The sequence below is a fragment of the Euleptes europaea genome, chromosome 7 (assembly GCF_029931775.1).
Source record: "Euleptes europaea isolate rEulEur1 chromosome 7, rEulEur1.hap1, whole genome shotgun sequence".
NCBI classification, from domain to species: Eukaryota; Metazoa; Chordata; class Lepidosauria; order Squamata; family Sphaerodactylidae; genus Euleptes; species Euleptes europaea.
The window spans coordinates 79,793,131-79,806,613 of record NC_079318.1 but is presented as its reverse complement, the minus strand read 5'-3'; the positions used below and the strand labels follow the sequence as shown (position 1 = coordinate 79,806,613).

At 49.6% G+C, this 13,483-nt stretch overlaps 1 protein-coding gene across 1 annotated transcript in view; it reads left to right on the top strand.

Moving 5' to 3' along the window:
* CCS (copper chaperone for superoxide dismutase) overlaps positions 1 to 12,345 on the top strand; it is a 16,451-nt gene extending 4,106 nt beyond the window's left edge. The window contains exons 2-8 of the mRNA XM_056852789.1: positions 1 to 53; positions 777 to 914; positions 2,903 to 3,083; positions 3,187 to 3,247; positions 3,926 to 4,003; positions 4,288 to 4,391; positions 12,173 to 12,345. The exon at positions 1 to 53 is cut by the window's left edge and continues 20 nt beyond it. Of these exons, the coding sequence (XP_056708767.1) occupies positions 1 to 53; positions 777 to 914; positions 2,903 to 3,083; positions 3,187 to 3,247; positions 3,926 to 4,003; positions 4,288 to 4,391; positions 12,173 to 12,326 (769 nt within the window). The 3' untranslated portion in view covers positions 12,327 to 12,345. The remainder of the gene's footprint in view (positions 54 to 776; positions 915 to 2,902; positions 3,084 to 3,186; positions 3,248 to 3,925; positions 4,004 to 4,287; positions 4,392 to 12,172) is intronic.
* Positions 12,346 to 13,483: the final 1,138 nt, after the last annotated feature.

Here is a 13,483-nt window from a genome sequence, read left to right as displayed (position 1 = left end):
GAGCTGCCAGAATTGTGTGGAGGCAGTTCAGGCAGCTCTGCAAGAAGTACCAGGTAATGTGAATGGCTGGTGCTGCTCTTCTAAGCTCCATTCACACAGCAGGCATCCCCTTCTTTCTTTGCTGAGCCCCCACCCCTGCACATGGATGAGATGACATTTTCCTGCTGCTTATGGCATCTGATGCTGACCCTGCAAATGCACAGGAACTTTTAAAAAGGCCTTGTAGGAACAGGTATGTTACTTCAGCATCACCCTGTTTACAGAGAGCTGCTGGACAGGTGCCCCAGAACTTCCACACTCGGGAACATGATGAGAGAGTGAGTGGCCTGTAGCAGGCTCCTTTCTGTCCACCCACAGACATATTGTGTAGCAACTGACCTAATCTGTTCTTCAGAAGGGCGTTCCATTGGTTAACACACTGTGTGCAAATGTTCCATTTTGGGCATTTTAACCCTGTATCTCTTTCTCCCTCTTTGCTGTCACCACACTGTTTGTGGTCTTATGCAACTCTCTCACCCTCTTTTTTCATAGGGAACCTGGTGTCCGTATCAGGTCTCTTCAACCCAACCGCTACCTCATCCCAAAACATTTCTCTGACACTCACAGTCACTGCTATTTTCTCAGTTCCATCTACTTTTTAAAAACTTGGTAATAGTGACATGAAAAAGATTGTGGCTGGGTCCTGAGTAGGACCCAGGGTGGTGGTTAATTTAATTGTGTTCGGCTCAATACAGCAGCGTTGATTTGTCTCTCACTTTGCCTTTATTTCCCTCCAGGCATCCAGGTGCTTGATGTCAATCTAGATTCACAAAGTGTGCTACTCGAGACCAGTCTCCAAACTGAGAAAGTCCATAGCCTTTTGGAAAGCACTGGACGCAAGGCTGTGCTAAAAGGAATGGGGGGCACCACGCCACGTAAGTCCTAGCCCGCACCATCTCCTCTCTCCAACATTTGCCCTCTTCCTCAACAAACTTTTTTTTTTAAGTAGTTTTCAAGTATTGTGGCTTTTTCCTTCTCAAAAAGTCTCTGGGATTTATAGATCTGTTACGGGCTAGTGATTAATATAAAAAGGTAAAAGTAGTCCACTATGCAAGCACCTGGTCATTACTGATCCTTGGGGTGACATCACATCACAACATTTACCAGGCAGACTATGTTTACGGGGTGGTTTGCCATTGCCTTCCCGAGTCATCTACACTTCCTGCAAACTGGGTACTGATTTTACCAACCTTGGAAGAATGGAAGACTGAGTCAACCTTGAGCTGGCTACCTGAAACTGACATCCGCCTGGATCGAACTCAGGTCATGAGCAGAGCTTGGACTGCAGTACTGCAGCATACCACTCTGCGCTACAAGGCGACATGATTAGTATAAACAAATATGCTATTACAGAGAATAACTGCATCTTAAGAGTTAGATGTGTTTCTGGCAGTCCTGGGTTTAAGTCGTCTCTCCTGCTGTAAGACCTGCTGTAAGACCATAGGGAGAGCCTTGCTGGATCAGACCAGCGGTCCATCTAGTCTAGCCTCGTGTCTCACACAATGGCCAACCAGTTCCTCTGGAGCTCCAACAACAGGACATAGAGGCCAAGGCCTTCCCCTGATGTTTCCTTCTGGCATGGAGATTCAGAAGTTGATTGCCTCTGAATGCGGAAGTTCCCTTTAATCACCATGGTCCATCTAGTCACTTTTTAAAGCTGTCTGTGCTGTGGCCATCACTAGTCCCATGATAATCCCATAAACAGAGTCCAGCAGACAGGCAGTCCAAAGAAAACTGAATTGTTAGAAAATCTACAGGTTTGCAGAAGCCAGAAGCAAATGGACACTAGTAAAAGCTATGGGTACAGCAAAGAGCATATATAGAAAGGCACAGGGCAAATCGGGGAGATCGGGATACCATGGAAACCCCCCCCCCTCCTTGGAGCTGTCAGGAGGTGTCAGGAGAGTTCCCACACACTGGGAGTCTATACACTTTACAGACATGGAGCTGGCTTTGGCCGGCATCTGGGGAAACCACAACATTCCTTTCTCAGACCCATGCCTGACAACTACATCCTCTGGCAGCAAATTCCACGTTCTAAACATGCCCTGTAAAGAAGTATTTCCTTTTTGTCCATGAATCTGCAGTCCATCAGCTTCATTGGGTGCCCTCGAGTCTAGTATGTTGTGTGTGTGAGAGAAATTTCTCTTTGTCAGCTCTGTTCATCCCATTGTATAAACCTCTATCATGCCCCCCTTAGTTATCTCTTTTGTAAACTGAAAAGCCCCAGACTCTTCAGCCTTTCCTCATAGGGAAGGTGCTGCAAACCCCTAATCATCTTGGTTGCCCTCTTCTGTACTTTTTCCAGCTCTGCAGTGTCCTTTTTGAGATATGGTGACCAGAACTGTACACAGTATTCCAAATGAGATCTACACCATAGATCTACACAGGGGCATTATAATATTGGCCATTTTATTTTCAGTCCCTTTCCTAATAATCCCTAACGTAGAGTTTGCCCCTTTGCCCCTTTTTCATTGCTGCAGCACGCTGAGTTGACACGTTCATTGAGCTTTCTACTATGACCCCAAGACCTTTTCCCCTCTCAGTCACATGACTGCTATGTTTACGCAGGAGTCTTTGATGAGGTATATTGTCCAAAGCCTTTTGAAAGTCCAAGTATATAATGTCTGCCGGGTCACTGTTATCTACTTGCTTGTTCAGTTTCTCAAAGCTTGGTGAGGCGGGGCTTTCCTTTACAGAAGCCATGCTGATTTTCCCTCAGCAGGTAAGTAGATTTTCTTACCTTCAGTTCTCCATGTGAAAAATGGCTTTTATTCGTTTCAGCTGTTTGATCTGTAGGCATGAAACTACCAGTAGCCTACAGATGAAAAGTCTGCTCTTTCGATTTTGTATTCCCTTGCAGAACCATTTGACAGCGCAGCGGTGGCTATGATATCTGGCCCTGGATCAGTGCAGGGTGTGGTGAGGTTCTTGCAGGTCTCCCAAAAGAAATGCCTCATTGATGGCACTGTTGATGGTCTGGAGCCCGGCCTGCATGGCCTGCACGTTCACGAGTTCGGGGACATCACTGGTTCCTGTGAGAGGTGAGAGGAACCGTCTGTCATCCTTTGGGGCAGAGGGCGGGAGCTAGGGGACCTTAATTTTTCTGAGTGTTAAAACCCCCAATTTTGCTTCTGCACAACACAGCTGTGGGGACCACTTCAACCCTGATGGGGAATGCCATGGGGGTCCACAGGACCTGCACAGGGTAAGTTGCCGCACCTCCGCATATAGACATGCCCTTCTGCAAGTCCCTGGTGTGGTCTCACTTGGAACACTATGCCCAGATATGGTTGCCGTATCTCAAAAAGGATATGGGCGGGGTGCCAAAAAGTGCCAAAAAGAGCTACCAAAATGGTCATGGGGTTGGAGCGCCTGCCCTATGAGGCACATCTAAAGCATTTGGGGCTTTTTAATTTAGGGGAAATGGTGAATGAGGAGTGACATAATAGAGGTCTACACAAGTATGCGTTGTGTAGTGACAGTGGCTAGAAACATTTCTCCCTTTCACACCATACTAGAGCTTGGGGCCATCGTACAAATCTGGCAGTAGATGCAAGATGAACAATAAGAAGTACGGCATACAATGGGTGGTTGAGTTGAAGGCCTCAGTGCCAGATGTGATTGTGGCAGCCACTGGCCTAGATGAATTTAAGGTTGGGCAGGTTTGTCTACTGCTGGCTATTAGCTGGTATAACTGAAAGAGACCTCTGGATTCAGAGATGCAATGCCACTGATTGACAGGCACGGGGGAGCAGTCAGCAGGTGGTGGCTGTTGCCTGTGGGCCTTGCTTTTGGGCTTCTCTGACTGGCCGCTGCTGGGAAATGGGATACTGGACAAATTGGTCTGATCCAGCATGGCTAGTCTTGTGTTCTTATGTTCCAGCATGCCGGGGATCTTGGAAATATCTTGGCTGCTGCTGATGGAAGGGCTTCTTTCCGAATGGAAGACAACCGATTGAAGGTGAGGCCATCTGGAGCAAATGAGCCATCTGAGAAATGGTTTTAGTAAAGGCCTTGTAGGGCAATGGTATGCTTATGATGTGTCTGTATAGCCTGGCTTATTTTTTGCACGATCTAATCTGCAAATGTCGCAAGTAGTTTGCCCAGTCCACTTCAAACTCCAAAATCCCACTGCCAAGTTGTTTTGAGCTCTGTTGGGCTCTTAATTTTCTTATAATCTGCTCAGCTGGGGTGAACAGCAGTTGCCCAAGATGAGTACCAAGTGTTGCTGTTCGTCCCTCTTAGGTTTATGACATCATTGGGCGCTCCTTGGTGGTAGACGCAGGAGAGGATGACCTGGGCCGTGGAAGCCATCCAGACTCGAAAGTCACAGGCAATTCAGGCAAGAGGTGAGAAATGAAGATGTAGACTGGGAGCAGGTGTTCTGCTTGTGCCTTGCAAGCTGTAAAGTGCTAAATTATGCAGTTTGCTGGGGCTGGAAGGGTTGGGAGCCACTGGAGAGGGGAAGGGGGTGGAAAGAAGGAGCAGGCTGATCTCCACTCACAACTGGAGGAAGCTTTGAGAACTTAAGAGTGGGCAGGGAGTGTGCTCATGTATTTGGGGGAGGAAAAGGAAAGGGATAGCTTCGTCTCCAGCTCAAGCATAAAAGTATTCCCCATTACTGTGTATGGGTGTAAAAGTTGGAGAATGAAGAACTCTGACAGGAAGAAAGTTGATTCCTTTGAAATGTGTTCTTGAAAAAGAATTTTACAGATACTGTGGACTGCTAAAAAGACATGTGGGTTCTAGATCAAATCAAAAATACAAATCAGTGGGTTGTAGATCAAACTAAGCCTGAGTTGTCACAGGAAGCTAAAATGACTAAACTGAGGCTATTGTACTTTGGTCATATTATGAGAAGACACGGGTCACAGGAAAAGACAATAATGCTAGGAAAAGTGGAAGGCAGCAGGAAAAGATGATAATGAGATGGATTGATTGACTCTATAAAGGAAGCCACGGCCCTCAGTCTGCAAGACCTGAGCAAGGCTGTTAAAGATAGGGCGTTTTGGAGGACATTAATTCATAAGGGCCCCTTAAGTTGGAAGTGACTTGATAGTAGTTAACACATTCACAAGCATAAAATAAATATCTCCATGCGTGCAAACTTTGTACTCAATAGTTTCAGAAGTTTCGTCTGTTTTAGTCTGTTGGAATGAAAACAAGCTGACACTGTGAAGACTTTGTCTTCTTAGTGTTTAAGATGCCACTGGACTCTTGTTTATTTTCACTTTGTGCTTTATATCCAAAGACTGCACCAAATAAGACCCAAAATTATTCCTGTTGGCTTGTTTTGCTTAGTTTTTTTCTACTTCCACTAGCTGTGGAGAAGGGCAAAGCTCTCCACATGGCATAGAATCTTCAGCCCTTGAAAGTCCTGTTTGGCTCCTGTCCTCCTGAGGCCTCAGTCGGCCTTGCTCACACATTCAGGTTTCCCTCTGTGTCAGGCTGCTATCTCGGTTTCGTTATTGCCTCTGTCTCTGTGCTGTATTGTCTGCCCCCCAAGGTCGCATACCTAGGCCTGGGAACTCAGCTCCTGGGAAACTGTATTCATGCGTGTAATCTCCCGCCTTTCCTGCCTTATAATATCTCCCAGCTAGTGAGCCTCTCATAGCTGTCATTTTATTCGTTTGCACTGTATGCCTATTTGATCAGTAAAAGCCATCTGTTTGGACTCTATATGACTTTGTGGTGATTTCTGGTTCTGTGGGCCAAGGGCTGACATTATGACAGCTATCTCTCATCTTCACCGTTCTCCTAGCCAGGCTGGAGCCCAGGGGGGTTCGCCTGCCACTTGGATGGGAGCTGTGCAGCTCTCCAGGTGATCTACTACCCTGGAGTCCTTCTCAGAGGACCCTACTCTGTTACAAGACTTAATCGCTGAACTTTTCCGGACGACCCGAGAGGTTTGCCGCTTGAGGGGACTGGTACAGGCGCAGTGGCAATCTCTTACAGGACGTCTCTGGATGTTAACATCGGAGGATACTGATGCTCGTTTAGATCTTCAGGACTTGGATCAATTACTGGACGATGCCCGATTGGCGACTGAGGATTTACAAATATTAACTGGACTTTTGGATAATCTTATTTCTCGACAAACTCTTTCTACCATGGCGGGAGCCCCGCCGGAGGGTTTTTCCCTGATCCCGGATGCGGCCAGCTGCCAGGCTGAGGCCAAGCGAGTCGCTATTAGCACCGCTCTTCTCCTTGTGGAATGTACAAAGGACACCCCGGTAGCCACCTTGGCTCAAGTTTTGACCCCGACGTTTGGAGCCGAGGCATCCGCACTGGCGGTTCGAGTACAACCTCTGCTGGGCGGGGAACCTGACCCCATACTCTTGCTCCTCGAGACAGAACTTTTGCCGCGCATTACGGCAGAGACTGCCCTAAGACTTGAGAACGCCAAAGTTCTTGCGGATCAGCAAGCCGCCGAAGCGGCTAGGGTCGCAAGAGAGAGAGAGGCGGCGGAAGCAGCCAGGGCGGCTGCAGCAAGGATTAGGAATCAGGCGAACGTGGACACGCTCCCCAAGGACTATGTACTGGGACTATCAGGTCTAACTTTTTCCCCGGCGTTTGTCCCGTCGCGTGCGACCCAACGCGCACGCCGTTTGGCTGACCGACGTCGAGACTCAGATGAGTCTGAAGACGAGGATTTATATGGGGATAGCTCTCAATGGGCCACGAGCTTCCGAACCAGTAAGCCTCATCTTACTGGTGGCCCAAGTGAGGAGGTTCATCTTTTACGAGCCCAGAATCGGGAGCTCTCCGACCGTGTTGATCAACTCCAGGAAGTAATGGAACTTATGCTTCAAGAGAACAGGCAATTACAACAAACCCTGATAGCTCAGAGACAGCCCGTTCCGATACCGGGTCAGGGGGTACCCGTACAACCACCCGCTAATGTGCCTGCTCCACCCTTACCTCCTGGAGCTCCTGTTGCTCCTCCGCCCGGACCACCCGTGCAACCACCTGCTAATGTGCCTGCTCCACCCTTGCCTCCTGGAGCTCCTGTTGCTCCTCCGCCCGGACCACCCGTGCAACCGGGTCAACCCGCGCCCGGCCCTTGGAAGCAACTCAAATTGAGGACTACGTATGACGGATCTCTTGAGACTTTGCCTTGTTTCTTGCATCAAGTGGACAGTTATATGCGAGAACAAGGTCAACTTTTCCCCACGGAAGATAGCCGGGTGCGGTACGTAGCTTCCCTCCTGACAGGCAAAGCGGCTGACTGGATGGTCCTCCAGTTTGACACCCGCTCTCGTGCGATTCGTTCCCTCAACAACTTCATGACTGCCCTGAGAAGGAGGTTTGAGGACCCCTTCCTGGGGGAAAGAGCCAAAACGGAACTCTTACAATTAAAACAAGGCTCTACTACAGTTCGGGAATTTGCCGATGAATTTCAGCGACTGGCAAGTAAAATTGTAGGTTGGCCCGAGACTACCCTAATCCATCATTTCAGGGAAGCCTTGCATCCTGACATTCTGAACTGGTCTTACATGCGGGGCGATCCCGATACCCTCGAAGGCTGGATCCTATTAGCCGAGGAAGTGGAAAGCCGCCGCCGCTTTATTTCTCTCGTCCGTCAAAAGCACAAGGAGAAGGGCACCCAAAAGCCTCAACCCAAGGCACCACTGCTCGTCCCACGAAATCCCCCACGTCCGCTCCAGGAACGTGAAGCCCGATTTCAGAGGGGTGCCTGTCTTACATGCGGAGAAATGGGCCACTTTGCAGCCGTTTGCCCACGCCGCCAGGAATTATTTCGTCCCAGCACGACAACCCGCGCCCGAGGTCGTCCACCACGCAGAGGCACCGCGGCCACCCGCAGCGCAGCTCCGGGAAGGCCCACACCCTCTGCACTCCATGCCGGGGACCCAGCCTCCCTGCCTGCTTCCAACGACCCCGCCGGGTCTCGGATTACAAGTGCCCCATTGGGGGACAGCTTTCCCTCTTCGGATGAGGAAAACCCTTGGATTTCTCCAGCCTTAAACCTGGAATCTCCCCTCGACTTGTCAAAAAACGGCTCCGGTCTGTGGTGAATGGAGCATCTCCACAGACCTCTCAGGATCTTCCTATCAAACCGAATGCTCCTACCAAAATCAAAGAAGTGGACTCCACCGTCTACGTGGATGCAGTTTTACAACAACTTAACGGAGGTCCACAAATCCCCGTCAAAGCACTAATTGACTCCGGTTGCTGTCGCACTCTCATAAGCGAAGCCACGTTTGCTGCACTCAGAGCCGACTCAGAGGCTTTACCCGCCCCCGTCCAATTTGCTCAAATGGACGGGAGCCAATTCCAGGGGGGTCCAGTTGATCACCGCACCATAGGGGTGGCAATGGGAATTGGTTCCCACTGGGAACAAATAGACTTCACTATAGCCCCTATCCGATTTGAAGTGGTCTTGGGAATTAACTGGATTAAAGGACATAGTCCCAGTATTGATTGGGAAACAAACACTATCTCTTTCGCTAGTCCCACCTGCGACCAGCATCGGCAAAACTTTGCTCTGCCATTTCCGCCCGTTCCAGCATTAACCTCTACTGCCCCAGTACCACCGGCTCTACCCGCTGTATACCGGGACTTTGAAGATGTCTTCGACCTTAGGGAATGTGATGCCTTACCCCCCCACCGGGCCTCAGACTGTGCGATTGAAGTAGTAAAGGACTGCACATTAACCAAAAGTAAGATTTACCCTATGAGCGCTTCCGAGCGCACTGTCCTCCGGGACTTTTTGGACAAAAACCTCGCCAGAGGGTTCATTCGCCCTTCGAATGCCCCAAACTCGGCCCCCGCGTTTTTCGTCCGGAAAAAAGAAGGCGACCTTCGCCTGTGCATTGACTTCAGAAAGCTCAATGCGGTTACCCAGACCAACGCCTATCCTATCCCATTAATATCGGATATTTTGGGACAATTACAGGAAGGCCGTGTGTTCTCTAAATTAGACTTGGTGGAAGCCTACTACCGAGTCCGTATCCGCGAAGGAGATGAACACCTCACTGCCTTCTCTAGCTGTTTCGGAATGTATGAATTCCTTGTAATGCCATTCGGATTAAAAGGGGCCCCGGGGGTCTTCATGCAACTCATCAATGAAATCCTACATGACCTTCTATATCGTGGGGTGGTGGTCTACTTAGATGACATTCTCATTTATTCGAAAACTATGGACGAGCATGTGACTCTGGTCAGGGAAGTTCTACAACGCCTGCGTAACCATCAACTGTTCGCTAAACTAGCTAAGTGTGAATTTCACCAAAGCAAACTCACGTTTTTGGGATACATCATCTCCCACCAAGGTCTTCGCATGGACCCCGCCAAAGTCCAAGCCGTCCTCGATTGGACTCCCCCCACCAACCGTAAGCAAGTACAGCAATTTCTGGGATTTGCAAACTTCTATCGGGGATTCATCCCTAACTTCGCCCAAGTGGCTCTACCCATTACGGACCTGCTGAAAACTAAGGGAAAAGTAAGCTCGGCTGCCTTGCCCTCCGCAAAAATCCTATGGACTGAGCAATGCCAAGCCGCCTTTCTGGCCCTCAAACGCCTCTTCACTTCGGAGCCGGTGCTACGGCACCCAGACCCAAATCAAATGTTCATTGTGCAAGTCGATGCTTCCGATGTAGCCATGGGAGGGGCTCTCCTCCAGCAAGGACCGGACGGTCTTCTTCACCCTTGCGCTTACTTTTCAAAAAAATTTGCGCACGCTCAATTAAACTGGCCCATCTGGGAGAAAGAGGCCTCTGCAGTTCATCATGCACTGACTTTATGGCGGCAATTCTTGGAAGGGTCTAAAGTACCCTTTGAAGTTTGGACCGATCACAAAAATCTAGCTGCCCTCACGGGGTCCCATAAGCTATCGGCGAAACAACAACGGTGGGCGGAGTTCTTTGCTCAGTTCCGTTTCACCCTGAAGCACGTCCCTGGGAAGCAGAACGTTCTCGCGGATGCCCTCTCCCGTTTACCACAATATCCGGTAAAACTCGAAAGACCCACCAACTCTCTGTTCACCCCTATGCAACGTGGGGCCCTACCTATGCTGGCTGTGCAAACCCGATCCCAGCATCAGCACACCTTCCCTAACTCGCAAGCTCCGCCAGCCCAACCGGCTGCCCAGCCGCCACCGCAACAGACCGGAGTTCCCGCCCCTCCTACCCCTCCGACCGCTCAGCCGCCTGCAGTCTGCGCGCCGCCGCACGTAAGCACTAGCCCTATAACTGTTTCTCAGATCTCCATGACCGACGGGGGGGCTCCCTCCAAAATCCCCATCTCCGAATCCTTTTTAACTGTCCTTCGGGACCAGTGCCTTTTAGAACGTTCCGCTCATACCCTACCTCCTGGTGTTTTGGAACAAGGGGGGTCCTGGTACAAAGACTCAAAATTGTATGTACCCAAAGCTCTCCGGAAAGACGTTTTACATTTAGCTCATGGAGCCAAAACAGCTGGGCACTTTGGGTTTCTGAAGACCCTTCACTTATTGCGCAGACAGTTCTGGTGGGGGGGAATGCGTTCCGACATTGACTCCTTCATCCGCAGCTGTCCCGTTTGTGCCGCTGCGAAACGATCGCAGGGCAAACCCCCGGGACTGCTACAACCTCTTGAAACGCCCAGCAGACCTTGGGAAGTGATTGCTATGGACTTCATGACTGATCTCCCTCTCAGTGGGGGTAAAACTGTGTTGTGGGTTGTTACTGATTTGTTTTCTAAGCAAATACATTTGATTCCATGCGCAGGGATCCCCTCTGCTCAGAAACTGGCCCGCCTCTTCGTGACGCATATCTTTCGTTTACATTCGTTTCCGCGTAAAATAATTTGTGACCGCGGAAGTGGTTTCGTTTCTAAGTTTTGGAAAGCTTTCCTCAAGTTGGTGGGGGTGGAACAGGGATTGTCTAGTGCATACCATCCTCAAACTGATGGTCAAACTGAACGTGTCAATGCTGTACTTGAATGTTATTTGCGTTGTTATGTTAACTACCACCAGGATAACTGGGTGGAACTGTTACCTTTAGCAGAATATGCCTACAATAATGCCATGCATCAATCCACAGGTTTTAGCCCGTTTTTTGCTGTGTATGGGCAAGATTTCAGTCCCATCGCTCCTACAGATGATGTAGAGGGGGAGGGGAACCCCGACATTGCCTCCTGGGCACACGCCCTCCGTACCACTTGGCCCTGGCTCGTTAGCAACCTCGACCGGGCCAAACGTAAATACAAAGCGCAAGCTGACAAACATCGCTCCCCCGGGGGTGATCTGCAAGTGGGTGCTTTGGTTTACCTTTCCACCAAAAATCTCCGTTCCACCCAACCGTGCCATAAGCTCAGCGCCAAATTCATTGGCCCTTTCCCCATTACTCGGGTCATAAACCCTGTCACAGTGGAACTGGCTCTCCCCAAATCCTTGAGGCGTGTGCATCCTGTTTTCCACATAAGCCTCCTCAAACCCCATGTTGCTTCTCCACGGTGGCATCCGGACCCACCGCCTGCGCAACCCATCATGGTGGGGGGGGAAGAACACTTCGAAGTCTCCAAGATCCTTGACTCCCGTATTCACCATGGCAATCTGCAATATCTAGTTCGTTGGAAACATTTCCCCCCTGCCTATGACGAATGGGTGCGCGCACGGGATGTCTCCGCCCCCGACCTCGTTGACGCCTTTCACATTGCTTACCCGGACAGGCCAGCCCCCTTGCGAACTGGGAGGGGGCCTTGAGGGGAGCAGAATGTCAGGCTGCTATCTCGGTTTCGTTATTGCCTCTGTCTCTGTGCTGTATTGTCTGCCCCCCAAGGTCGCATACCTAGGCCTGGGAACTCAGCTCCTGGGAAACTGTATTCATGCGTGTAATCTCCCGCCTTTCCTGCCTTATAATATCTCCCAGCTAGTGAGCCTCTCATAGCTGTCATTTTATTCGTTTGCACTGTATGCCTATTTGATCAGTAAAAGCCATCTGTTTGGACTCTATATGACTTTGTGGTGATTTCTGGTTCTGTGGGCCAAGGGCTGACACTCTGCAGCAATAAAGACTAAAACCTTGCATTAAAAAAAGTTCTGAATTCTGCGCTAGAAAAATGCAGATTGCGCACCACCCTTGCCCAGCCCTTTCCGACCTTATCCAGCCCTCTCTTTCTTTGCTTTCAGAATGGCCTGTGGAATCATTGCCCGCACTGCTGGCCTCTTCCAGAACCCCAAGAAAATATGTACCTGCGATGGAGTGACGCTGTGGGATGAACGGAAGCGGCCCATCGCCGGGCCAGGCAGGAAGGCTGCCAGCCAGCCAACCCCTCATCTTTAGGTTATCTGGCTCAGCCTGCGCCACCTCTGCTGCAGATTGTTTGTTTGGCCTTGGGCTCTTGTGTTGAAGGGGTTGGCTTGTGTCTGGTTGCTGCAAATACCAGTCGGGTCTGGAAACCTGGACGGCAATCTTCCCCTTGCAGTGGCATGGGTGGGGTGGGTATATTTTTGGTAGGCCAGCTTCATTCACAAGTGGAGGTGGTTGGACAGCAACTCAGACTATGGCCCTGTGAACTTTGTTCTGTCTAGAAACATTCCAAGAAAAGCAGCTGCCTTCTGGGTGGAGGCGCCCGGGCCCATGTTGTTTTGGCCTTGCCCTGTTTGAGAATGCTTCTTTCTCCACTCTTGATGCACAACCACCTTTCCCTGATCTTGCCTCCTTTTCCTGGTCCTCTTACACTTCATTAAGAGGGTTGTTCTTTCTCTTCTTGACGGACTGTGGCAAGCAGAAATAAATTAGGGGCAGCTATAAGGAAATGCAGTGAAGGCAAAAGCTTAGCCTGTTGGATAGTTGCTGGTCACGAAACCTTAAAAGCTTCGTAGCTTAGCCAGGGAGGAGGTGGCACCTTGGAAAGACGCAAATGACCCTTGCTGTGAAGGAACATCAGTTTATTCTTTCCTTTGACCCAGGAAAATGTGTGAATTATATGCTGCTTATATGGAAAATTGTTGTCACTCTTTGTGTCCCTAGGCAATACATGAGTTACGTGCTCACTAGTGGTGTTATGGGTGTGTGTTTAAATAATGTTAATTGCCAAGTATTGTACAAAAGTGCCTTAGTGCGAGACTTGCTTGTGAAGTTCCCTTTTTGAAACACTATCTTTCCTGTTGTGGGCCAATGGTAGGATGTTGGGGTGGGTGTCCTGTAAGACAGGAAAGAGAACCACCTTCAGTGGTCCTGTATATAAGCATACTTTGGTCAACTCCTTTGGCCACATAACTTGCAATCTGAAAACCAATCTTCTTTCTCCCACTGTTAGTGCATGCTGATAAAGTGGGGAATCATCATCCAAGATAGAAATTATAAGTGATAGCAATTCAACAGATAATTTATTCTGGATTGGTTGATTAATGCAAAATTCAAGGGTGTAATTGTTTGGGGATTACTGGTAGGGATTCTCTCTGTTGCTTTTGTGTGTTAGACGGACGGAATGTTAG